Source organism: Montipora foliosa, chromosome 5, assembly GCF_036669935.1.
Source record: "Montipora foliosa isolate CH-2021 chromosome 5, ASM3666993v2, whole genome shotgun sequence".
Taxonomy (NCBI): Eukaryota; Metazoa; Cnidaria; class Anthozoa; order Scleractinia; family Acroporidae; genus Montipora; species Montipora foliosa.
The window spans coordinates 2,109,763-2,136,969 of NC_090873.1; the positions used below are offsets into that span (position 1 = coordinate 2,109,763).

Genomic DNA, 27,207 nt, shown 5'->3' on the forward strand with positions numbered 1-27,207 from the left:
AAAAAGTCAAGTTTTATTATGGCTCAACAATGGCTAAACCAGTTTTGTTTAATAGTGATTATGGTATTTTAATTTTCACATTGTAAATCTCGACGTTCTGCAGTAACAAAACTTAAAACCGTGTTATTTATTCGAGCTGTGATTGATAATTGAACGGTTAATTGACAAGTGAAATAGATATTTTCTAGTCTCCAGTCGTAACATTTTTTTTTTATCACTTCGTCGAGTATTTAGGATGGTTTTATCGAAAATATATTTTATTTTCTTCCTATAAAATACCCTAAGCAACCAAAAACAGGAATTTCTACGGAAGTGACTGAAATAATTTTTCTTGCTAATAATGTCGCACTCACTTAAACATGGAAATAAATACTTTTGGTGATTAAAAGAGGAAAAATTATGGCTGGCGCCGGCATAAAAATATGAAAATTATAAACCTACAACCGTTCGATCTTGTAGCTATTTTAAAACTATGATTGTTTTCTCAAAGGAAACACGTACTGGAAGCGCGTTATAGCGGGAAGCCATAAGAAACATTTCAGATTTTGCGTCAGAGCGTTTAGGGTCGTTTAGCACTTCCTGAAAAGTATTTTTCGGGGTTAATTTCATGCTGCGATTTGAAATCTCCAGAGGTAGCAATGTTCTCGGTGCGTATTTAGAAAAACTTTATTGCTTTACGTTTGATGGATTAGTAGGGGCAAATTGCATTGGAAATCGAGTTTCAAAACAAAACAGTTTGTTTGCACCCTTGAAAATACAGATAAAGATAACTTTTTATCACATATCATTAACTTATTTTTCGGCTGAAGAGCTCTTCAAAAACCATGCAGCGATTCTTGGTCATTATTATTTCTTGGCAGTATCAAAGATTTCAATTCCTTTCAATTTTGAGACGAAATCTTTTCTTCTCTTTTGCTTCTATTAATGTTAAAAACCGCCCAACTTTAACCTCTGAATACAAAATGTTATTTTTAACGAGGCTTGCTCGAAGTAATTCGTTTTTCACAGTCATGTATACACTTATTATCGATGGAGTTATTGCAACCATCCTTTTCACAGACTTGTTGACGCACTGATCGCAAACTTGTCTTACAGTGACCTAAACAGTGTTTACTTAAGGTGGCAGTTTAAGGATGGACGCATAATTCTGCTTCCGTTTCACGTGTAAGAAAAGTAAAGATGTTTGCTAAATCATAAAGTTCTTTATTAAAAGGTAGCGAAAGCATTTCACCAAAGCTTTCCTGATTCATGTTACTTTTGCGTCTAGAATTAACCGTATGTATCGTTTGAATTTAAAACGTTGTATTTAAAGGGCATATAATATTAAACATCATTAAAAACGGTTTTCCATACACAAGTTTAAGCGAATTAAAGTGAAATGATCTTGTACCATATGGTTGATAGGTTTACTCAAACTGTGTGTTCCTTTACGTCAACAGAAACAGTTATTTTCCTTGTTCGGATAATTCTCATTTTTGGAATTTCCTTGTACCATCTAATAAATGTTTCGGAATTCACTTAATGCTTCCTTTCAGCTTACACACCTTTTAGCTGTCAGGATTGGCTTTTGTTTAGCAAATCTGACACTTGAGCTGACGTTTTACATTTCATCATCAAGTATTTTAAGGGTTTGGCAATTTATCACGGAAAATTAATAATCTTATTAAGGGCAAAACGTTGACAAGGCGACACGCCCACGCATAATCTCCCCTACTCTTTTTGGCCAAGACACAGTGCAATACTCAGGAAGGCAAAGACAGACTGTTTTTCCGCCATCTCTTGCGAGCTTAAAAGTTTATAAAAAGTGATAAGACGGAGAGCCAATAGTTTACTAAACAGTATTCCATTTTCAGATATTTTTACACAAGTCAAGAGATTATGATCTCTTACTGAAGTAGAACTTTCTCTTTAGTTATTTTGAAAACCCTGAGTGTTCGACCGTCAGGATTTCAACCAGCAAGCTTCCTGCAGTAATTTTCACTAACGACGTTACCCAATAAGAGATCAGTGGGTCACAGTAGCCTGCTAGCAGGCTCTTTTGTAAGAGCGCGTTCGATTGACCATATTCCTGAAAAGGAATACATGGAAAAGAAGTTAGAAATCCTTCGTTTTTACGGAAATTCACACTAAATTTGTCAAACACCCGCTAAAATGCTATTTTAAACATATCTTTATTATTCTTGTTGCTCCAAAACGCCAAACATACAGTTTTAAATCATCACTCTACGTATTCCTATTCCGGAATATGGTCAATCGAACGCACTCTTAAGTGTCGTGCGAGCGGCAAAGCCGCGAGAGGAATCCTCTCGCCGGTGGCACGACACTTACAAAAGAGCATTGTCACAGGCTAGGATCACAGAAACCAAAGAGTCTGTTCTGGAATTCTAAAGACACAATTCAAACCAATGATAGTATAAAATTTTGCAGTGGTTTGATGGGTAGAGTCGCATTGCTCCATTGATAGTCACCGGAGAAACGCCTCATTCCTGTTTTTCAAATAGAACCGTTCAACTTTATTCGAGTTTTAAGAGGTCCAAGGTGTTGTGATCAAAGCTCTTGAAAAGCGCCAAAGGTTAAATTCCTCGGTGACCACTAAATGGATTTGTTGGTCGTGAAGAATGAAAAGCCACCATCGCGGCATTGCAAAGAGACAAACTGGGTTTCTTGCCGCTGTTTCATCAAATGACTCAAATTGTATTTTGTATTATTTCTTGCTAAACATACCTTTTCAACTTCAAGCTATAAATACCAGGTTGAATGCAACATTTTGTGTTTGGATTAACTACAGTTAATTTACATTTAATTGGTTCTCGGAAAGAATGTCATTACGACTCAACATACCACGTAACGTGTAGTTGGCATATGGAGTAACTTTTGCGGTAAACTGAATATGCGAGAAATACCCTTGAGTTGAAATCCATTGAAGACTATATCCGAGCCGGTCGATAAAAACAACGGACAATTATTGTTGCCTGTAATTCAAAGTTTGAAGTTGTTGTGGTCAGTTTTAAGAACTTGTTTAGTGGGTCGAGAATTTGGGACCCGAGTTTCCTGAACTCCGACTGGGAGCAGGTCAAACTTCAGCTCTTTTCCTGTGCTCTAGAATCACATAAAATCATTTTCCCGGTTCTGGGCAGAGAAGCCAAAAGCACTAAGAAAACCTGTGCAGTCTGTGTTTTACACTGACCGTTTTTGAAGACCGTTACGACTGAAAAATGAAATGAGATTATCACAGGTTTTCAGACTATGGCAAGTGCATCATTTACACCTAAAGAAAAGTTTCATTTAATGGCGATTATCGACGCAATTCCAACACAGTGGCGACATCACTTAAAAACATGCAACCACTACCAAATCATTCTACATGTTCCAATACTGCTCAGTTACATCTCAATGGGAATAATATATGTCTTGATGAAGCTATCTCGAAAAATATCTACAAAGAAGTCCGTTGAAGGGTCGAGATTATACCAACCGCACAATTAAAATATTCAGAAAAATACAATCATCAACTGGATTGGAAAGAGGTATATCTTATTCTCTTCCGAGTGGCCATTGATTCTAGATCACGCGAATTCCAGTTAAAGTGTTACATAGGTATTTAGCGACGAATAAGTTTCTCCACAAAATCGGCTTCGCACCTTCGTTTCTATGTACATTTTGTAAAAGAGAAAGCGAATCTATTGAATACCTTTTAATAGAATGCGAATATTCAAACAGGTTCTGGCAGGATTTAATTAACTGGTTTAATATGATAGGTATAAAAGTCAAAGCATTATCAAAGATCGACAAAATTTCCGGACTCTGGAAAAGGCAAGCAGATTTTCATTTACCCAACCATTTCTTGATCCTGGCAAACAACATATTTACGTCTGCCGAAATAAAGGTTGTCCTCCTTCGCTAAAAATCTATCTGGCAAAAGTAGCCTCAATATTTCAAATTGAAACTACGGTTGCTGAATCAATTGGTAAGCGAACTTTTCACGACGTTAAGTGAAAGAAATTTGTATCACATAACTGTATTCCATCTGGTAGCTGATGGCCAGATGAACATAATATAATAACGTTATATATACTGTCTAACACTATAAATTTAGTGTAATTTTCTTCACTCTCGTTATTTTTTTATCTATATAAATTTCTACACTAGATTATTGTTACTAGTACATAATATACTTAGTTAAAAACCCACGTAGTTTATTGTTTAGACAGCTTTAATTTGTATTTGATTGAATTTTTTTAAGTAATTTCAAATCATCCTTTAATTGTATTTGTGTTTTTGTGAGTAAATTCAATTCAATAAAAAAATATTAATAAAATACAACAAAAAAAGATATTAATAATAGAGACCCACATTTGACGCCAAGTCTGGGAACCGAACCCACCCCCACGTTGTTGGGAGGCCAGTGCTCTCGTCGCTGTGGCGGCCCTGCTCATTAATGTAAGTTGATCCGTTCTAACCTTTCACAATCTTTCTGTGATGAGTTTTTGTTTTGTGTTACCTCGGATTATCCGTCCAAAGGTTCATCTTTGGTTGAAATTTTCTCACGCACTTATTGGCGTTGTAATTCCGGAAAACCCTTCCGTTCCAGCGGCAGTTTTTAAGCTAACAATATAGTTTTGTGTTTCAATACATCTTCTTTCTTGTTAAAAGATGACGAAGAGAAGATCGTGACCATTTCGCTTTTCATCTGTCCGTTTCAGCGAACCGCGAAAATCATAATCGCATTTGCCATTTCATCTTTCATGAAATTTTTGAAAAAAGGCTATTTTAAAGGTAATTGCAGCTCGACAAGAAACATTTTCTTTTTTTATTGTATTAAAGTACCTTTTCTATAGGTTTGCTGAGCTTACAAATGGTTTGATGTCGTTTTTGGCTTTCCTTTCAAATTTATATTATTATGGCGATACAATATTACAAAATGCGCATATGATTCTATAATTGCACCGTACAATTCTAGCGAACTCGCCGATTTTTAAAATTTGGCCCACCTAAACAGGCAGTTTGACAGGACAGCACTTTTCACATTGTAACCGTAATCGGTCAATGAGTGGCTCGATTTTGTGTCTGTCAGTTTTAAAACATGAAATCCACTCCATCCTGTTGGAAGGAGCCAAATAGATAAGTTTGCCCTTTGTACCTTGATGTTTGCCCGGCGGAAATTTCGTCTTTTTTTAGAGTCCAAAAAGGCGAATGGGAGACACCATGTTAGTTTAGAGAACTGAAGCCTCGTTGTTACAACAGTGTGCTAATTATCGTCAAAGCATTTTAAATTGTCCTTTTAGTTCGTTCCGCCGAACTATAATCCGCCATGTATAAAAATGTAAAACAACGCGGACCTTTGCTAAATTGTTGACGGGATGGTGCCAAAGAATCAGATCATCTGGATAAAGCTAAAGGATTTGTTTTTCGATCCCTTACGGTATCCTTAATTTTCTTTATCTTGTTGTACGATGATGCATTTGCTACATGCATCATAATTGCATCTTTTAGCATTCTTGGCGTGTTTCCGAGCCTAATTTGATATTTAATACTTCATCGTCTAGCGAGTTGTTTAGAGGTAACAATTCATTGTAAACAATGAATCTTCGAGGTTTAGTTATCTTCAGCTGATAGACTGTCACGATATACTTTCTCTCGAAGTAAATTAGTCCATGTCATTTTCGACCTTTTTTCAGTTATGTCCCTAAAACGGTTGCTAGTGTTTCTTACAATTTTGGGCTTTTCAAAAAGTAAGTCCTTGGTACTGAAGACCTTCAGTTTCTTGAGCCGTGTATTCCGAAAAGTGGACACACCTTTCAGTTAAGATCCTTTTCAAATCTCTTTTGAATTGACTTCCATCAGTTGAATGTCTCCAATTTCAATTTTATTTAAAGTTTAGTTTGAAGAAGATGTTAGGTTATAAGTTGGAGGATTCCAAGGGGGAGGGGGTCGGTGGAATGAGGGAGAGCTAGCCGATTAATTGGACTGTCAAACCTTCTTATTCGTTAAAACAGAGAGAGAACACGTTTAGTCCTTTTGAATAATCATGACGTTTTAGGGTACAAACTGAGACGAATCATTAATTTATTAACGACATACAAGAAGTGTATAGTTGATAAAGACCACGTGATAAACAAGTTTGAGAGCCATTCCATAAGTTACTACATGTACCCGGGTTTTTTTTCCAATTGAATTTATGGCCCGCTTTAATTGGTCAAATCGTGGTACGCATTCTATCTGAGAGGTTTCCCAAACGACAAACACCGTCCCATCCCTGAGTTGACAATCTTTTAGGTTAATTGTTATCGTTCCTTAGCGATTTCCCGATGGCCACTCCCTAGCATACAATGCAAGCCTGTAGCAAACGTTATCTTCTGCAAGATTATCGGTAAGATAAACATATCGTCGACACCTGTAAACCGAGCTTAACGCCGGCTGGCTGCCGGAATTTGTTAATAGCATAAAGTTACTGAGATGAGCAATAACTTAAGGGTCTAGATGTGAATTTAAATAACTATCGTCTAATTTTTCAGCCGAAGCCATGTGACAGCTACTCGGGCAATATTCACCACCTCAAATTATATCTAGAGAAACGTCAGTTTTCAAACTAGTAACTGTAAGTATCGTGTAGCCCAATGCACTCTATCATTCTATCGAGAGTAATCAGGGACCCAAAGTGTGGACAAACTTCTTTTAAGAAATTTAAAGACAATCTAAAAAAGAATTTCAAAGTAAATGTTAATTTTCTTGCATGTTCTTTTTTTTTGTTTTCATTCTGTTTTGGTGTATCAGTAGTTTTCTGTACCTTGCCTTATGCGATTTATTTGCAACTTCACGTGTAACTTAGTTACTTTAATTGTTAGGTAGGTATTAGTTGATTTTTATTGTGTGTGAGTTTGTTGTTGTTGTTTTGTATCACTTCCATTTTATGTGGGTGTTTTCCACCCAAGCAGTGTAATTTATTTTATGTAATTTGGCTTCCTGTTCTTTAACTCCACAGCTATTTTAGGAAGCCAATATCGCTTTTTCTCTATTTAATTTCAACACCTGGGAATTTCTTTCTTGTGTACCAAAGGGTAAAGGTCTTGTCTTGCCATTGGTGACGCGATTAATTGTAATCTTTGAAAGGCAGGGTGATAGCTCTTTAAAGATACGATTTCTCAGGACAAAAAAACGAAACGTACGGTCTTTGCATGAAAAATCGGGGGCAGCTTTTTTAAGGAATCATCTTTTTGGTTACTGTAATTCTCTAAATGGTGTACTTGATTCAACTGTTTTAGGTCAACAGTAAGAAGTTGTTACTAGGTAACCTGCGTTTCAATACGACCTTTCCGCGATCGTATGGTTATCGTCAGGCCGTTGTTTTTAGTACTAATCAAACAGCCAATAATCCATTTTAATGGTTTAGTTGATAGCTGAGATACTAAGGTTCTTAAAAGAACCTTAGTATCTCAGCTATCAACTGAGGTTTTGAGCCAGTTTCGGCAAAATTTGTCCGTCTCCGAGCAAACGTTAACTTGAGAATTTTATACTCTTTCTGTTAAAAAAAGTCATTGTTTCTTAGCTACCGTTTGAGATTTGGGCCATTTCCCAGAAAAAAACACATAAACAAAAAACCTGTTTATTGTAAGGGTACGAGTGATAATTCGAATGTCTCTTCTTTCAGAAGTATCAAAAAAATCTAGAATCTTCCCAAAGGACCACCCATGCAAGGGCTGAAATATCGTTCTTTAAGGAATTTAAAGGACTGGATCAGGAATTCTACTAGATAGCAATTTTCAGGATGCCCTTTGCGCCGTCAAAATAGATATATCGTTCCGAGCAGTTTTAAGGAGTTTTGAGTATAATGCCTTCAGCAGATTATATGGAACTCTTTACGAATGTCACGAGGAACATAAAAGCAAACAAACTTTTCAGACAAAAATCAGTTGAAATCGATACATCTTGTAGAATTATCTTAGGTGTAAAGAATTTTATATTTTACACTTTTTAGTTTTCTCTTTTATGATTTATATCTTACTGAGCTGACGTCCGATCTCACCCCAGATAAAGAATGGTAAGCCGCCATGAGACTTTGCGATATGTACCGTATATAAATCCTAATCCATAAACCCGATATCTCACGTTTTTGCAGCGCCGTACCTGAAAATTTGTTGTCAAATTAAGTTTACATTAGTCTTACTTTATAATTAACAAGGCGTGACTCATAAGAAGTTTAATTTTTTTTGTAATGAGATAAAAACGAAAATTTATAGAGAGGTTTTCAAATGAGTGTCGTAAAACCAAAACCAAAGTAATTACTTTGGCCAATCAAGAAGGACGGAGACAAATCCAGTAAACCAATCAAAACTCGACGTAATTACACGTAGCCGACACAAAGCGCGGGAAAATGTGCACGCGCGAGCCACAATTGGTTTTGGCTTCACTTCTGATTGGTTGAAAAAATGGCGCGAGAACTTTGAACCAATCACTGAGTGAAGTAAATGCAAAACCAAGGTAATTAGCTAATTACTTTCGACACTCAATTGAAAACCGCTCTAAATACACGCAAAAAGACAATTTTTGAATAGTTTCTTTTTTTCAATTTTTGCTACATTTGCAAAAGACCACTTTTTCCTCGACTCGAAATTTTCGCTGCTTTGCATGTGACGTCATGACGGCCATGTTGGTTAGCAAGAATAATACCCTGTCTCTCCGATGTAAAATTGAACTACGGATATCATATTTCCAGCATTTTCATTGGCCGAACACAGGCTATCAGTTCAAATACCTGCTGTACCTAATATGGTCAAGGAACGCATCAGCAATTTAGCGAGCTGAAAACATTTTTGCAGCTCTGCGAAAAAATGGCCGACAAAAGCCGTTTTGGACCGAAATTGACCGAGGCAGAAATCAACATGGAAGAGTTGTTGATCCTGTAGTTTTTAATAAAACAATTTTTCTACTCGGGCTTGCTGGATATATATAGAGGATATTACATGGCCGCGCTGGGATACGAATTTTATCTTCGAGTAAAGAAAGTATCTCTAACAAGTGAGCGAAGCAAACGAGTGAGAGATACTTTCAGCACGAGAAGATAAAATTCGTATCCCCAAAGCGGTCATGTAATGTTATGTTTATTATATAGATATTGATATTGATGAATAAACTTGTTTTACTCATTTTCGAAATCATGATGATGAAAAAGTGGTCACCAACCGCTAAAACACGCATGTTGTGTAACATGAAACAAGATATGAAAGTTATGAAAAACAAATCATGATGATGTAAAATTTTGCAATAAAAATGTTAATGTAGTAGAGAACAATCTTACAATGAAGAGGAAGCTCGCGTTTTATTCGCTAATCGTGTTCGTTACCATGACGACAGCTATATTCTCACATGTGAAAGATAAAAATGATATGTTCACTGCGCGAGGTGAATATAATGATTTTTTAGTAAAAGGAGAAATCCTTGTATTTCATCAGTATCTATATAATAAAAAACGATTGTAACCAACTCTGCGCTAAGCGCCTCGTTGGTTATCTATCATTTCATATCTAGCGCGCTCTCGCAGAATAATTGTTATGCAAATTCTGCGAAGAGAAGTTGTATTGTATTGCCATCCAACATGACCAACTTGTAAACACAGGAGCCCCAAAATAATAAGACCGACAGATCTCAACACCCCGACGTCCTCGCCGCACTCTTTTCGAACAGTATGTGGAGTCCTTAACGTCCCATGCATATAAGGCCTACGATGCATGGTTCTTTTCTAAGAAGACGAGAAAGTCAAACCGTCTGCAGATGTCTTTTCCCTAATTATTCAAAAGATCCCTGGGGTCATTCCGATGTGCAATCGAATTGGCTCAATCTTCTAGTGACCCATGGTGGAGTACTCGAGCCCAGTGGTTAGAGCGCTTGCCTTGAGATCCGGAGATCCCGGGTTCAAGACCCGCTCTGACCACTGGTTGAATTTGATCCTGGTAGTCCCTGGTTCAACTTCCCAGCTGCACTTGTAAATAGCCAACTGGTTTGCCTCCGGCCAGTTGGGATTCTTAACAATTGTTGTTGTTGTTCTATTCTGTTGTTTCGTTGTGTTTCATTGGCCCTGAAAAGCCCCTATGGGGAGCGGTCAATTAAGTATGTATTGTATTGTATAGATCTCAGGATTTGTGAAAGCATGATGGAGCCATTAACGTGGATAGTAAAACCCATTAAGGAAATTTAGCGTTGACTGTAACATATAGCTGGGATAAAGCTCATCTTGTACCTATTAATCCTACATTTCGGTAGTGAAAACCTGTTCGAGTTTCGGAGATCCCGACCGTGGGAGCTCCCGCGTGACACAGGGAGCAAATGGTGGAGGCGAGAGACCTGTTCTTCGATCTTCTTTAGAGTTTTTAGGCACAGGCTGGATCTTCGGTCATCGAGGCGACTGCATTGTAAATTGAGCAGGGAATCCTCATAATGCATTTCCGGGTGAATAATGCGCAAAGCCCTTTTCTGTACCATTTCGATTTTTCATGAAAGGTAAATTGGCAGACAGGTGTGCCAGACTGCGTAAGCGTGTTCTAGGGTACTCCTGACAAGGGAGAAGTAGGTCAACCGCAGATCAGCCGGAGGAACCCCATAACGGCGAAGTACGCGTAGAATATACAGTCGCTTGAAGGCTTTCTTTACCATGATATCCACGTTGTCATTCCACCTTAGCTGATTGTTGAGTGTGATACCGAGGACCTTGGATGACGAAACACTGTCGAGTAAACGATCATTGATGCGGGTTTTCTGGCAGTGGCGAAGGAAGCCGACTGTCATCTCTTTACAGTTTTTGCCGTTGAGCTTCATATCATTACGCTCTGCCCATCAACTGATTTCGTCAAAGTCCGCTTGCAGTGATGACGACTCTTGCGCTTTCCGGACCTCGGAGACAGTTACGTCATCAACATACTTCCTGGTATAATCGGTTGTCGAACCCCCAATAAAAGGATGTTCTTGACCGGGATGTTATGGTCAAACGTTTTACTGAAGTCAATGAAACAAATCCTAAGATAGTGTTACGGTGCATTTAGAGCCTTCAGACAATTGTTAATAATGTCGAAGCGCCCTTTAAACTGCCAAATTGCTGAGGGTCGATCTTGTGCCCGATATCTTTGCAACCTCCACTTCACAAAGAAATCTTCAAGAATCTTGGAGAGACAAGCAGTCAGAGTTATTGGTCGAAGTTCGTCTTCACAGGTAGCAGGCTGTCCCTTAGGGATCGGAATGATATCAGCGAATTTCCAATCCGTTGGTACCACACCTGACGTCAGGGATGAGTTGAAGATTCTGCAAAGAGGATTAGCTAGTTCATGACCGAATTCCTTGATAATACGGTTCGGGATGCCGTCTGGGCCCTTGACTTGAAAGCGCAGACCTTCACTAATTTGCTACACACCTCAGTAGAGTTAATAGTTGACACGAGTTCCGGTGCAATTAAGGAACAGGTATCCAAACTGGGAAGGTCAGCACTAACGTTGACGAAATGGTCATTGAGCAAACAAGCAAGGTCGGCACCACCTACTGAAATACTTTGAGTCTAATCAATTCCTACCTATTCCTAACAAGAAGGTAAGGGTAAAGCTTAGCATTGTTTTTTAGCTCAGCCGAGTAAATGCAGCAGTTTATCTTACTTGAGGAGCATTACTTGAGGGACACTTTGTGACGTTAATTGTCTGTATTCTGAGACGTGAGTGAGGCGACACCTCGTGACGCTTATTGAAAGCCGCGTGCATCTCATTATGAAGTGTCGCCCAAATGTACATTATTATTCATCGAACGGAGGTAGGCAGAAAATCTAACCTCTTTTGCCTTGCTTTTTCGTAAGGAGAAACTTGTCCCTCTCTTTAAAAATTTGCGATACCTGTAGATCTGATTCAAGATAAAACAAACTTCGTTGTTTTTTGGTGAAACGCAAATTTCGTGCTGGCGTTCGCCGTTTGCCGTTTGCAGCAAACGCACTGCTAAAGCTCCATAATAAATGTACAAGCACGAACTACCTTTCATTTGATTTTTCTCTTTGGTTTAAATCTTGTTGAAGGTTGAGGAATTAAGAAGCGTGCACGAAACAAATGCTGCGTTCTTCTTTGTACTCTTTTGTGTTTAAAAGTCCAAGGAATGCTTTGTGAATTACATTAGCTAAGCAATGAAAATAATGGCAGGAGGAGAAAATGATGGACAACAATAACTGAAGGTTTTAGCATTTTAATGTGTTTGCGCGTCTGATTAGAAAACTAATACCCTTGTTTTCGTTGTAAAAGGCGGCTTTAAAACCTATTCAAAGCTTAATCGTGTTCTCTCAAATTCATCCCAATACTTGATTAAGAATTGTGAAATTAAAAGGAAAATGGTCTTTTGATAGTTAATATTGCTCTGTGGCTGTAGATGTCACAAACCTCTACACCTGCTGGAGTTTGCTTTGCTATGCGGAAGTTTGTCGAATTAATTTAGAGAGGGTAGAAAATATTAAGGCGTCCTCTGAATTCGTGTTTCGATAAACTTTTAACACAATCCAGTGATTTATTTTTATTGCTTTGCACTCCCACGTCCTGCGAAGCTCTGTTTTCAGCTATTTGTTCCAGCGACGATAGAAGAGTTAAAAGAAGTAAAGAGCTCCCATTTTCACTCAGCAGCTGCAGGGGATGTCTTGGGAGTCATTAGTTCGAACGCCAACATTGCCAACATGGGCCAATCACGTTATGAGGAGCCCGCCTCCCCTGCTGGATCAAAGATATGTCAAATGTCTGCGGTAACCATAGAAACAATTCAAGCTTTAAAGCACGCGGGAACACAACAATTAAATTGTAATAAGTTTCCCTCCCCTGTCACTTTTGACGCATTTTGAATTAGTGCTGTGAGTAAAGCAACTGTGAATTTCTTTTGAAAATTGCGGAGGACAAAGTACCGGACAACATGGATATCGAAAATGATTTTCCAGACAACGGTAAGAGGAATAACTATTTAACAAATAATCAAGCCATCGTTGGTTTTGTACAAGTTTCTCTCAACTTGCCCGGCCCCATATTTTTGCAAGATCATACCTTTCAAAGTTTTTGATAGATTTTAAAATATTTTAATCGGAATAAATTTTCGTAAAATTGTCGGATAGTGTTAAGCTTTCGTGTATGCCATGTACTCATCGAGTGAGTTTTTGAACTTAAAGACTTTTGCCTCAGTTGTCGATTATCTTGACGAATGAAGCTGAAATTGTACAGCGGGAAAGAGATCGTAGTATAACAAGTTTGTATATATTTCCTTTTTCCCAGAGGAATAAAAGTGAACAAAGTACTTCAAGTTCTTGAGAAAAACTTACGAGAAGTGTAATAAATCATCATATCATAATGGCCCAAGACCTGCAAAATGTTTGTAGATGCGATATTAGCTTTCAATCGCTTTTTACTCCGTAAACAATATTTACGAAGAACGAAGATTCTTATTTTCAGCCAAACAAAAAGCACTTGCAAATAAGGATGGCAATTTGCAAATTCCTTAAACTATAACAAATGGTTTCAAAGAAAGGAATATTATTACATTTTAATTAAAACTTAGTGATATTTCATAAAAGGTGTTTGAAAAATTATGTGAACATTCTCAATCTGCAAAGCGAGAACTAGCTGCGTTTTCAACGATTGTATTTAATAAAAAAATATTCAAGTCTGGAGTAAATGTCAAAAATATAAATACTGAAAATTAAAATAAAGATAATTAGCCTTAAAGGTGTTTAAATTTTATTGAACTTGAAAAGTATTTAATGACGTAAAATATTGTAGAGAGATTTTAAACTAGTATGTGGCCATATAAAATCTTGCTCATGTTAAAGTTCGCTTCCTCGTACGTGCAAACAGACATACAAAAGTGCGTCACGCAGAAGACATTTATTGTTATTAAAATTGGACGGATTAAACATACCAAACTTTTTGTGTCTATACCTTTCAAATAGAGCTATTCAAAATTTTGTCACACACGCACGCAAAAAAAAGCTAACGTTTGTCAAACGGATTTCTCTATTTCCGCTCTTTTTAAAGCAATAATTTTCAATATTAACATACAGAAGATAGTTGCAGCAATACAGCGGATGCTTATATATATTCATGTTATGTCCGCTTTGCACGATACTGGCTTTAAGACTAAAATAATTTTAATAAGCAACTAAAATTGCTAAAAACGTAAATAATCACGTGTCCTATCCATGTCTTTTTGACCTAGTAGAGAAGGTCCGCGCTAACTTTCTGGAAACTTCTAAAAAAATAACTCGTGATTTTTATGAAACCATCTCAATAATTAAGAGATAATGTTTATAAAGTAACAATGTTACACCTTGATGTTTTTGCAAAATCAACCTGGCCTGTCGACCAATATTATAACTTCCTTGAATATATGTTTTAGGAAAGGTTGTAAAGGCAACAACATTTGTGCTGAACAATTATTATAAATACAGTAGCACTTTTTATTATGTGCCAGTTTTACTGTTTGAATAGGTCTACATGGTACCTTTTATACGGTATCTTAAGTTCTTTCCGGTTGATGGTGTCCCCAAGGCGCGCGGGACTTGTAAGAGAGCCCAGCGCTATCTGTTCAGTAGTATTTCGCCAAATTAACGTTTAGCACACTTGTCAAGTGTTCAACCAATAGCAAGCCAAACAGAATTCAATCATGTGATTCGCTCTCAATCTTTTTCCCGCGCTTCTCGTGACTGCATGCATTCGACTTGTGTTCTCATTGGCCATTTCGGATTGCATTCCTAATATAATTATTGGCTAAAATACCGAATTCACAACTTGAGGTGACTGATAGTCAAGGAGATCAAGTAATTCTTTTAGCCTGGGGGAACTAGCTAAGGCCATCTATAATATTACCCATTATTTCTTGACGATGTTGGTCTCCAAAAAGCAGCTATCTCTTTCTTTATTTGCGGTCCGGCTACCACTCAACGGATAGTGAGTAGTGCGGGAGCCAAGCAGATATCAACATATTGATAGGAGGCCTGTGGGTTTCTTCGGAAAGCTGATATAAATTGAAAACACAGAGAATAATCTAAATCAGTGTCGCTGGCTTTTGATGTTTAGATAAGATCTAGATTTTTTTGTATGTTGTTTCGAGCGCTCGAGATTGATTTAAAACTGTTAGTAATACAGTAATATTGGTAGACTCACTGTCTCTGTAAACCTCTTCATTTTCAACCCATGAAGAGACATTACTCTTGAATTTGTCGACAAACTTCTGGTCTCGCTTCATTCAGTAGCGGATTCAGACCTGGAAGTAAGGTGGGGGCCCGCTCTCAAACATTTTGTTTTTGTCCTTTCACAGTTTGGTGGCAATGGTCCAAAAATAAGGGGGCGGGGGCGGGCTCCCCGGGCCCCTCCCCTGGATCCGCCACTGTCATTAGACCGTTAGACCGGAGTTAAATCGAAGAAATAACCTATACTGCCATTTATTTGGCCATGCAACCCGAGGTTTAGCGAAAAGTAGTTAAAAACTATTGCTGAAGTCGTCAATGATTAAAACGCTAATAGAGAAACGTAAAATATTTGAAACCTTTAAGAACCCAGAGCAACGTTCAGTTTATTTTTGCAAAAGGAGCATTATAGGTAGTTCGACAGTTTTTCTGAAGGCCCCTCAAAAGCGTAGTAGACAGCAATCTGATTGTTGTCAAAAAAGTATTTTATTTCACTTGTTTGTTAAGATAACAAGAGTTCTAAGATTTGAATAAGTTAAGAAAAATGAAAATTAGGCTGTGTGATCTATTACATGCGATCGCCTTTTTTATTTATCTTCTTTCATTCAAGTGTAAATTTTACTCCAGCAAGAGGACATATGGGAGAAGTTAATGGCTCTTTGATGAAACATGTCGCGTTTGCGCAGAACATAGATATCGTACTCACATACATTGTCACGTGACAGTTTGGATTAAGCACGAAATATTTAAGCATCGAGTCTAGAAATAGTTATCTGTCTAGACCTCCTGGAAGCTATTATGAAGCTTTCATATTCGGTCGTCTTTTATTGAAGAAAAGGCTTGCAGTTCCATATAGTGTTGAGCATTGGTCAACTACATTCTCTTAACTTTTTTTCTCCGATTATGATGCAATGTGCTGCCTCGCTGTTGGTGGGTATTCCTCGATTTATTTTTTTTCCCTAAAATTACTATTCAAATGAGAGCTATCGAGCAGTCCTCTCTTTTGGTATTGTTTATGAGGCTGCACAAGATGGCGGCTATCCATGATCTCATAACTTTTGGGCCTGTGGATGAAATGCTATGAATTGAAGTGTGACCAAATGAAACAGATATAGAACTTAGTAATAATTTCCTATGTTGCTGTACAAGGTAGTTCTTGATTTTGATTTGCACGGCTGTAGGTCAGTCATAGAGTCACTACTCGAACTGAAGCAGCTTCTGGGAAATACTTGATTTATAGTCTTGTTTATGCAAGATACATGGTTAGCAAAGTCTAGAGACTACGGTGTGACCATTCATATGAAAGCTACTGAGTAATACGTCTCTATGATGCTGTTTATTATACTGAACAAGGTGGTTCTAAACTGATAAAATCATAAAAGTGTGACCATTTAAATGAAAGCTACTAAGCGGTACTTGGCTTGTCTACTTTGTTGTTTATTATGCTGTACAACGTGTTTTAATTTTCCGTTCTGGGTGAAATCTAAAAATAAAGCAATTTTAGCGCCATGCAGTGATTTTTTTTTTTTTTTGCACTGTTGCACTACAATATCTCAGCCGTCAAACTCCTCAAAAGGGATACCATCTCGATATTTTTTTTCGCCTCTACTCTTATGTCGACACCGCATCTCGTTGAGCACATGATTCTGCGCCTACCACTTTCACTCGTGAAGTTGATTCTTCTTGATCCTTGAGGTGGTGTTTCTCACAGCGTGACAAGTGTATGTAGCAGGATTACTTACTAACAAACTCTGGAAACTGAACTGTGATAGCCGTTACAATACCAAAATAAATCAACGTTTTGTAAATCACGGGTGAGAGCATTTAGGTTACCACCACACTATCCACAGTTGAGTTCAGTCGGTGATTTTATTCCGGCTTTGAGAGCCATAGTGGTTTATCTTTTCACTTTTATTAATTTTCAAAATTAGTCAATAGTGCAGTTCTATAAGTTGGTCCGTGAAATTATCCGTCTCCCTGTATTTTGAAATCTACGTTATGCAAAAATAACGATTTACTATATTAGTTATATTTGTTTATAGCTGATTGATTTCCAATTGAAGGTAAACATATTCAAATGTGCTTTGAAAAGCTGTGTTATAGGACAGAACGTCGTTCCCTCAGACTCTTTGCGAGAGGTGTATGGGCTGCACAGAGTTTATGAAGAAAGAGGTTGGGGTCAACTGCATATCATCCTTGTCCCAAATAATAGTAAAGCTTAACTATTTCGAGGAGTAAAAAAAAACACGTTTAAAAAACACGTTATTGTCATCTATTTGTAAACTCTTGAGTATTGTGTCGGATCCACGACCTTTCGCACTGTGCGTTGTATCAGAGCGAGAATGTTCGAATCAACCTCGCAGTCCAAAGTCCCGAGTTTTAATTTTTGTAGCATTTCGTTTCGTCGAAAAGCATCGGATGCTATAATCTTAATAGCAAACACAACTGTAAAGATCTTTATTCTTTAAATATAACTAAATCTGCATACTTGCACTTGCCTTTAATGTTGAAATTCGGCATTGTCACTGAAAACTGTAGGGGGAAAACGATTTAAAGAGCTTGTTAGAAAAAGGATCACAGATATTGATCCAGGACAATTTTGTCAATAGTAAAACAATCTAACTTTAAATTAATGTTATAATGAAACACTCATTCAACTTAAGCAGTTTTAAAGAAGCGTTTAAAGCCTGTCTTTGAACTAGAATCACGGAATTCATGACCGCTCTAATCTATCGACTGGAATATTAATAAGCGAACTGAGCGCTGATCCATGGAATAATTTTTGCTACCCAGAATTTGAATAAAGCAGAAGATTTGCTCAACTTATTTCACCCTTCCAGAAGGACATGGCGATTGCCATCTCATTTAGTCCTTAAAGAAAAGTACACGTGTAGTGTTTTTAAATTTATTGGCCGTCCAATCAAAAGGTTCTTCTGTTCCACTGGCCGGTACCTTTGACTGTAAAAAAAAAGTCATCGTTTGTGAACAGTTATCTTCCCCTTGAACTTGAAAAAATTTGTTGCGATGGTAACAACGATGTCAAGAAGTTTAAATAAACAACTGGGTGGCAATATCTAGACAAAGTGATCACGTATCTAGCTCGACAGAAATCATTTCACCAAAAGAGAAGTAGTCTTCAAAATAGTGGTCGGTTACGTTAAATGTACTCATCCTGGTGTAAAGGGTTGCACGTTGTTTAAAAACTCTTTCCCTTTGATCACCACTAAATTCTTAAATATGGATACTGGTGCACATGGCCATGACTAGAAACGTCTAACTTCATTGTATTTGTGGAACGGCGTTTTTACAGACCGAGTTATTTTTAGAATTGATTTCCCCTCGAAACCAGACCTTTCCAGCTAATCACAAGTCTTACATGAGAAATTACTATCCATGGGATCGAGAATAGTCACTCGTTCAAAATGAAAATGCCGTCCCATAGACCTAGTACAGAATTTTCGAAAAGGCGACGGCTACGACTACGACATCACCACAAAACAGTAATATCATTGGTTAAAAGGGCGTAAATAAACTTGCTGCACGTGCAGCACGGATTTTAGCAAGTATCTCTTAGTAGCGGTCCTCTGCATAACGACGACGTGAAATCACCAAATTTGAGGTTTTGTCGACAACGTAAGCATATAGCAGAAAATCTTTGAAACCCGCTCTTTCCAATTTATTTTTAGGATACTGCACCCACATTGTAGGACGTGAACGAGACTGAATAATCGCGAAAGACTTATGATAGAGCCAAGTTATATTTTGAGGTGACGTTTTCCTCGACGTCGCCGTCTTAGATCTTAAATTCCATAATATTGGAATTGTAGGCTCCAGGTTATGGGCTCCTGATTGATAGAGCGGTTTTTAATTGAGTGTCGAAAGTAATTAGCGAATTGCTTTGGTTTTTCCATTCACTTCACACAGTGATTGGTTCAAAGTTCTCGCGCCACTTTGTCAACCAATCAGAAGTGAAACCAAAACCAATCGTAGCTCGCGCGCGCACATTTTCCCACCGTTTGTGTCGGCTACGAGTAATTTCTTCGAGTTTTCATTGTTTTACCGGATTGTCTCCGTCCTTTTTGATTGGCCAAAGTAATTACTTTGGTTTTGGTTTTGCGGTACTCAATTGAAAACCACTCTATACGTAAATTGGTACTCTTTTGTATGTGTGGGTTCTACATCTAAATGACTGAAAAAACATCAAGACAGTTACAAATAATATGCGCTTTCGAGCTTTGAAGATGGCTGGTTGTCAAGTTTAACGTAAAACTACTTAAGCTCAATAACCAGTCGATGATTCGGGAAATGACCCGGTCCGAGTAAGCGGCAGAAATCGAGCCCAAAAACCATTGAGAAGTACCACACTATGATCTTGCATAGAAAAACGTTTTAACTTGAATATTTGATATGCTAGTCGAGCTGCCTCTTTGTAGCCAGACCTGGGGCCCGTTTCTCGAAAGTCCCGAAAAGTTTTCGGGCCCGAAAAGCCATTTGTGAAAGGGCCAACCACTTGTTTTCGAAAGCCGATCTTTTTGCATGTTTTCAAAGTAACAAAAAGCGAAATGACTGTGATGTTTGACGACTTAAATCCTCTCCGTTCTTGAGATACGGAGGGAATTGTGACACCCGAAAATGGCCCGTAAAGTTTCGGGACTTTCGAGAAACGGGCCCAAGATCTAGTCAAAACGACCAAGTTGAAGAATGGTTTAGGGAAGCGTTGTCCGTTTTTATTCATGTCTTGTAAACCTGAAAAAAGAGCAATGACTTACTATTTGTATGGAACCTCACAATTATTATTTCATTATTTGCAGTGTACACCCTGAAAAAGGCAAAAAAGAAAAAAATCCAAACACTGAAGCCACTCTTACCAGGAGGGGGCGATATACAAACGAAGGTTGATGAGGATGATGACAGCGACAGCGGCATCAGCCAAGTTTACAGTCCAGGGATTCAAAGTTCATTCTCACTCCCTGACATAGCAAAAACTGAACTGGCGACTAAACTTGCAGCAGCCACACCGGCGCACCCTGCTCATATCAAAGCAAGAGTGTTGTGGAAATATGATGCTGTAGATCCTATCGACTTGAGAGCCGAAAAGGGTGAAATACTCTTGCTTCTTTACAGAGTGAAAAGCAAAGTGTTTGCGGTGAACAACAAGGGAAAACGAGGATATATACCTTTTAATTACTGTACTGTGCTTCGCAAGAATGACTTTAGCACGAGCGGAGTGTTTTCTTCTGACGTTGAGCGTGTAAACGGAGAAAGAAACTTTAGGCCTGTTAGAGTTTATTATCACGACGATTGCTTAACGCAGGAAAACAGTTCTCTTCACAGGTATAACTCACATAGTTTGACTAACGCAGACAGCTTTTTAGATTTAAGAGAACAGTTTTGTTCCTCGTCCCTGCAGCGTTGTCGCAGCGATGAATCACTCGTTGGCGGCACCAAGTACAACTCGCGAACGCGTAATTTGTCGTCGTCGCTCGAGGACTTGTCTGATGACAACCGAACAACGTCGATGGTTTCCCAGCTTATTCGTTGGGATCGGAGAGCTCCGGAGACGTTTCGTCGGCGCCAGAAAGCTCAAGTGACGCACTTTCGTAAGTTTGAAAACGAAGCTGTCGTGGTCGTATTTGATTTTCGCGCATCCGACGAGAATGATGTTGATGTGAGACGAGGAGAGGTTGTTACTGTACTTAACAGAGATGACGCGGATTGGTGGTGGGTTCTACGATCTGATGGAAAAGAAGGATTTATTCCGAGTTCTTACGTGTCAATTGAAGCAGTTCGCTTATCAGTCGGTAAGTTCAACTTATCTCATGTAAATTGCTTACTTTACGGGATACTCTGCTAATGTACTGGCCAGAGCATAATTCGTTTTCTCTGCCCAAGATTCGTCGGAAAAAGGCGAGGGAGCTAGGTTGGCCAGAGCGCATTTCCAGTCCTCGTCTCCACCTTTTTTAGTTATTATATTATGCCATACAAATTGACAAAATTCACGGCGGAACGTGGTACCCGCAGCCTTCTACGCGATGAGAGTGGGCTTGAATCTTGACGTTAACTGCTCCAGGGATGCGTCACGCAAACCAGCCAACTTAGCCCAAACACCGGAACTGAAAACACCTTCTGATAGTAGCACTTCCCCCCTGAGGTGTCTTGGAGTCTAGTTGGTCATGTGACATTGCTGTGTTAAGTCGACGCCATGTGCTAGGTTTTTGGACGTTAATATACTACATCCCCCTCATACCAATGTTGATAATGTGGTGCAGAATTCTGTGCAAGCCTTTGGCCGTTTCCTTCCTTATAATATACATGAAATATACATGAATATACATGAGTGCAGTTCAAGTGTAACAGTGCAAAAAGTGTTATTACACCAGTGCAAAAAGTGTAATACCAGTGCAAATTACACATCGAAATTGTAGATTATGATTGGCTAATAAACAATAGGGTTTGGTCAGAACCAATCAAATCTTTTGTTTTCAAACCAAGCGCCCGCCCAGGATAGCACAATTTATGACGCTATTTTTCCATGATTGCATGATACGCGTGCGTTTCTTCTGCTTAACCATCTCGAATTTTTCATGTATATTATTAATAAGCAATCACATAATTTTTTTCGTGCAATTTGGAATAAATAAGAACTTTTAAATTTTTTCAAAGACTACAAATTGCACTCGCCTACGGGCTCGTTCAATTTTGGTCGTCTTTGAAAAAATTTAGTCGTGCTTATTTATTCCAAATTGCACTCGAAATCATGTGATTACCAAAACCAACATTGGAGGGAAGAGGGGGGGGGGGGGATAAGCAGATTTTAATCTTTTATCACACAGACTAATTAGGGAATGATCATTTTATGGTGGTGCTACATTTTCCTTACGAGTTTCGTCCACGACTGTAGAATAGCCAAAGGCCAAAGTCTTCCGCTAAAAATCCTAAATTACTCCTAGCGCTGAGCTCCCATGATACCCCAGGTGCCTCTCTATCGTGAAGAATATTAATGTCTGACTAATTCATTTAATCATTCAACCGTCAGAAATTACATTTTGCGCTTTCTCAAGAATTTCGCTCTTCTTCCATTTTGTTAACGTTGCACAAATGGCCCGGTCGAAGTATCCATAAACGGATTGGTATGAGCGGTCTTGAAGTAAAGATGAAGAAGGAACGATTTAGCGTCGTACGCTCAAGTTTTTGCCTTACGGAGAACAACGAAGAAAAAATGCGGGTCGCACTTGCAGCACGACCATTTCTTCCTTTAAACTAGTGGTATTCTTTGCTTTCTGGCCTTCTCGTTGTCGCAGTTTTCGTTGTTTCTTAAACTCCCAAATGGATCGGGCACGGAACGCAATGACTTTTGTTTTTTTCTCGCAAAAAGTCCAACATTAGGCGTTCTAAAAATAGATAATATCATGTAACCTGATGGTCGGCATTTCATCGCGGATTGAGACTGGGTTATGGATTTCAGACGTATTTTATTTATTTTTCCAGAGAGCACACCAAGAAGTACCGACAGCACTGCAAGCGGAAGCTCCGAAGGCAGTATAAACCAAGTTAGATTCCAAGAACCTCTTTGCACTATTCACAGTTACGTCATAGAAGATTCTGACTCAGACTCTGAATGTAACGCACCACGTGGCATGGATAAGGAGTATGGGGACGACTTTTATCTGGATTCAAAATGGAGTACGTGGTGTTAGAACCATGTGACAAATGTAATATCACACTTGTAAAGTCGCTATATTATTAGAAAGTTAATATATTATAACGAAAGGTTGCAACCACGACAATTTGCGAGAGTTTACTTGTAGTGAATCCCGTCAGTTGACGGTCTTGATGGTAATTATCCTTAATTCTAAGTGAGCTTTTTAAAACACTTATTAAAGTGCTCTTGACTCTTAAACATTTAAAGTGAGTGACTCGTTATTTACGAAAAAACTTAACATAATCCAAGAGAAAGAAACATCCGGATAGGAACAGTGGGGGTCTGGGCGTTGCCCGGGTTTAGGGGATTTCACAACCTTGTTTATCCCAAGGGGCGTAACCGCTGCCCATTGGGTGGCTCAGTTGGTTTGATCACGGACATTCGTTACTACTAACTGGGTCGATAAAATGAAGTTGACCACCTGGAGGATATTATCAGCTGACGCCGTTTTTCGAGCGTTAGCCCTTCGACAAAGGACTTCTTTGTCGGTTGTGTTTAGAAATAGAACCATTCTTCTGTTCTTTAATTCGTCTGGAAAGTTAGCATACCCAATAAGCATTCTGAAACTAATAAATGGTAAATCGCTCGGTGCCTCGTCAATTTCCACTGCAGAATCAATACAGTTAACGTAGAAAACGCTGCAATTCTGAAAACATGGAATCTGTTTTTGTGTTATCGCGACGGCATCCATTTTGAAATGAGGCATTGCGGGGGTTAGACTTAAACAATATAGTTTGACCGCACTGCATGACGGGAACTCGAGCAAGGACGACTTCGACTGCCATGGAAACGTTAAAAAAATAGAACTTCCGGCCGAAATCATTTCGCGATTAGTCTAAATCATTCGGCACAGACAGTGTGTATAAACTTTCTCGGAATTGAATAGACCTTTTTACCGATACGGCAGCCATTTTGATTTCTATTGTTTCGAATAGCCATAATGGGATGCCCAGGGGGCAAATACATATTAATTTGCCCCCTGGGCATCCCATAATGTCTTTCGAAACAATAGAAATCAAAATGGCCGCCGTATCGGTAAAAAGGTCTATTGGAATGAGCGGTAGTTATGATTGGAGAGAAAATTGATTATTTATCGGCCGGTCCTTTCGTCCTCCGTATAACCTCAATTTGCAAATTTAATTATTTGACGTCGTGGCCAGGACGTGAACAGAGACGAAATGTATCAAAATGTAAAACGCACGTACGGGGAGTGCAGCAAGAGCCGCTGTTCTTGTCTTGGACAATGGGAGCCCTGTATCCGCAATACATATTGCCATCTTGAATCGATTTGAGGGAATAGGCCATTTTGCAGTTGTTTGTTCAGTGTATTGATACAGACCTCACTGCTTTTATCATGTGAATTGTGTTGTTGTAATTCTAATTAGTATACATCAACATTAGAAAGCTTTAGGAAAGCACAAAGGTTTGTATCCAAGAAGGGTCACCGGCAACCTTGCTTCCATTCTTAGGTCTCGGACAAAATTGTTGAAACACTTTGCAATACCTTGCGCTCCCACAATGTTGTTTCGGCAAATGGGGCTCAGAAACTCGCGTGCAAACCACATTGTGACGGGTGAGTAAGCTGCGACAGCTTCAGATCTGTGTAGTCGTGATACTGTTCCAAGGAATTTTGTCGCAGACTGTTGCTATAACTGTAAAATGGTCCATTCTGTCACAATCATTTTGCACATGCACTACGAACGTCCAGCGGTCATATCATAATGCTGACCATACGGAATCATCGTTCGTTTGCCCAGTATCTACTCGGAGCATGTCACTTGCCATTTGCAACTTCTAGTTATTAAACCTAAAGTTGTTTTGTTGTGTTCTTGTACCTGTCGTCGTCGCACTTAAAGGGAGCTTAAGCAATTAACGACAACGGCGACGGCATCGGGAACGTGACAAATTTGCATATTTAGTGGGTAAAAACAATAGCTTTGCACGCCCTGCACGTGCGTTTTTCAATTTTGTCCATTTATTTGCCGTCGTCACCAAAAACAACAACGTGAAATAGCCAAATTTGAGGTTTTGTGAAGGACTTCACCACTTGAAGATAAATATTCACTTCCTCCCCAAATTAAGCGCAGTTCCGACCAGCGTCATTCTTGATCTGAGGAACTACCACACTCTTGTCATATCGAAAAGGTTGAAATAATCACGAAGGGATTAAAATTGATCCCTTCGAGGGTGCGTGGGAGACGTACCAAGAGTCTCATTGAATTGCACCGTGGGACTATTTTGGGAGACAAGCCACTGTTTATGAAGTCGTTTACTCTGAAAAGCAAAAAGGCTTTCCTACATCCTTGTGCGATAACAATTAACTTCGGGTTAAATCTTTTTAGTATAAATACACAGGTGATTATACAAAATCGCGCGCTCTCATTGGCTCGCTATCTCGGATTATCAGCCGATAACCACATCGACGGACAAAATGGCTGCCAGTAGTCGTTTTGCCAGTGTAAGTGAAGATGATTTCGCGTTGAAATGTTTTTTGTTTCTCTTTTTTGAAATAATCACCTGTGTATTTATCCTAACACAATTTTTCGCCTCAGGCTCAGTGATTATCGGTGAATATTCACCGAGACGAAGTCGAGCTGAATATTCACCGATAATCACTGAGCCTGAGGCGAAAAATTGTTAAATGACTTAAGTTCTTAGTACGTTAACATCGTATGTACTCACCGATCTCACTGACCTTTTGACCTAATCATTTCGTTTTCCGGGCAATTTTTCCATTTGGCAAGCGAGCCATCATTTTAAAATTGCCCTTGTACAATATTCTGGTGCTTTTGGAAGCTCACCACCTAGTATATCGCTTTCTTGCAACTTGAGTTCTTGCTCCGCGCACGCAATGATGAAACTGCGTTCCCCAAAACAGTCCCACAATGCAATTCAACAAGGTTTTCGAACCTGTCTCCTGCGCAACCAGCTCAAAGTGGCCAAATCGTTCTCGTTGCCGTCGCCTTCGTCCTTGCTTAAGTTCTCTATTTGCTTCGTCGGCGTCAACGAAACTTCACCTCAACATATAACATTGCAATGTCATAGGTTTTTCGAAATTAGTCCATCGCGTCCGCGTCGTACAATGTGGGCGAAGTATCCTAAGAATCTATTGGTACAAGGGACTTCACAGTAAGAATAGAGAATGAAAGATTCACATTTGTACGCTTGCGTTGTCGTCAAAACCTCAAATCTGGTGATTTCACCTTGTTGTTGTGCAGAAAACCGCAAAAATATATGCTTAAATGCGTGCCGCACCTGCAGAACGATTATTTCTTTTCTTTTAACCGATAATGTTGCGTTCACGATGACGAAGGCGTCCTAGATCCCTATTCTCTCTGACGAAGGGTTAACGTCATGATCTGTTTAATCCTCTTTTGGTGGTTAATTTTATTACTCTTATCAGCTCAGTTGGTTCGACAAAATATTGGTGCTTGAAACACCTACTGACCTGGACAACCACAATAGTTTCCTTAAAAAGTGACTCTATTTACCATCAGTTGGTTGTCGGAAGTAGTGGGGTCAACTCCCGCGGGAGCCTAACTCCCAGTCTGAAATAACTGCGGATCGAGAAAGAGCTGCCTTTGATGCAAATGATTCTATCTTTAAGTCTTCTCCGATTTGGACTATGAGACGCAGGCCCCGTCTCAAAACCTTCGTTCATAAAATTCTGAGAGAGCAAGAATCTATTTGAAATATACGCAAACTGGATTTCCTGGTGTTGGGGTCTGTCATGTTTCTTGACTGCTTTAGGGCAATTGCCATCGGCTCTGCCGACAATTTAATATTATATAAACGATTGTTCCAATTGAGTTTTGAATTATGACCTGGATATCTGTGGTACTGGACTAGTTATATCACCTTTGTGCTTTCCTAAAGCTTTCTAATATTGACGTATACTAATTAGAATTACAACAACACAATTCACATGATAAAAGCAGAGAGGTCTGTACACTTATCCCGTTGAAGCGTCCTGAAATTTTCAGGTGTCTGTGTGAGAAAATTGCCTAAATTCTCGGTCCCAAGCCTCGGCATGACAACTGCGAGCATCACGGTTTCAATCTTTGTCTTTGATGAGTGTAGGGCCTTGTGGAACGCCAGAAGGAAGGAACTCCTGACCAAGATGACGAGACACCATCCAAGACCAATCTTTTATGATGTAGTATATCAAACACGAGAAGGAGGGTTTGTTTCATCGGATATCCATGCACCGAGAAGCGAGTTAAAAAACGAGGCCGAAGGCCGAGTTTTTTAACCGATTTCGAGGTGGTTGGATATCTGATGAAACACTCTTTCGAATGTTTGATATTGCTTGTCAAAGGAATCAGTATTT

General features: G+C 38.9%; 1 protein-coding gene across 4 annotated transcripts in view; it reads left to right on the forward strand.

Moving 5' to 3' along the window:
- Nucleotides 1–23,083, forward strand: part of LOC138002844 (GRB2-related adapter protein-like) — a 23,936-nt gene extending 853 nt beyond the window's left edge. For 2 of the 4 annotated variants that reach the window (XM_068848823.1, XM_068848822.1), the window contains exons 3-4: nucleotides 19,987–20,976; nucleotides 22,664–23,083. In XM_068848823.1, coding sequence (XP_068704924.1) covers nucleotides 19,987–20,976; nucleotides 22,664–22,872 — 1,199 coding nt within the window. In that variant the 3' untranslated portion in view covers nucleotides 22,873–23,083. Of the gene's footprint in view, nucleotides 1–12,834; nucleotides 12,944–15,965; nucleotides 16,106–19,986; nucleotides 20,977–22,663 lie in introns of those variants that run through there. The other 2 variants (XM_068848824.1, XM_068848826.1) reach the window with 2 other exon arrangements.
- The last annotated feature ends 4,124 nt before the right edge of the window (nucleotides 23,084–27,207 follow it).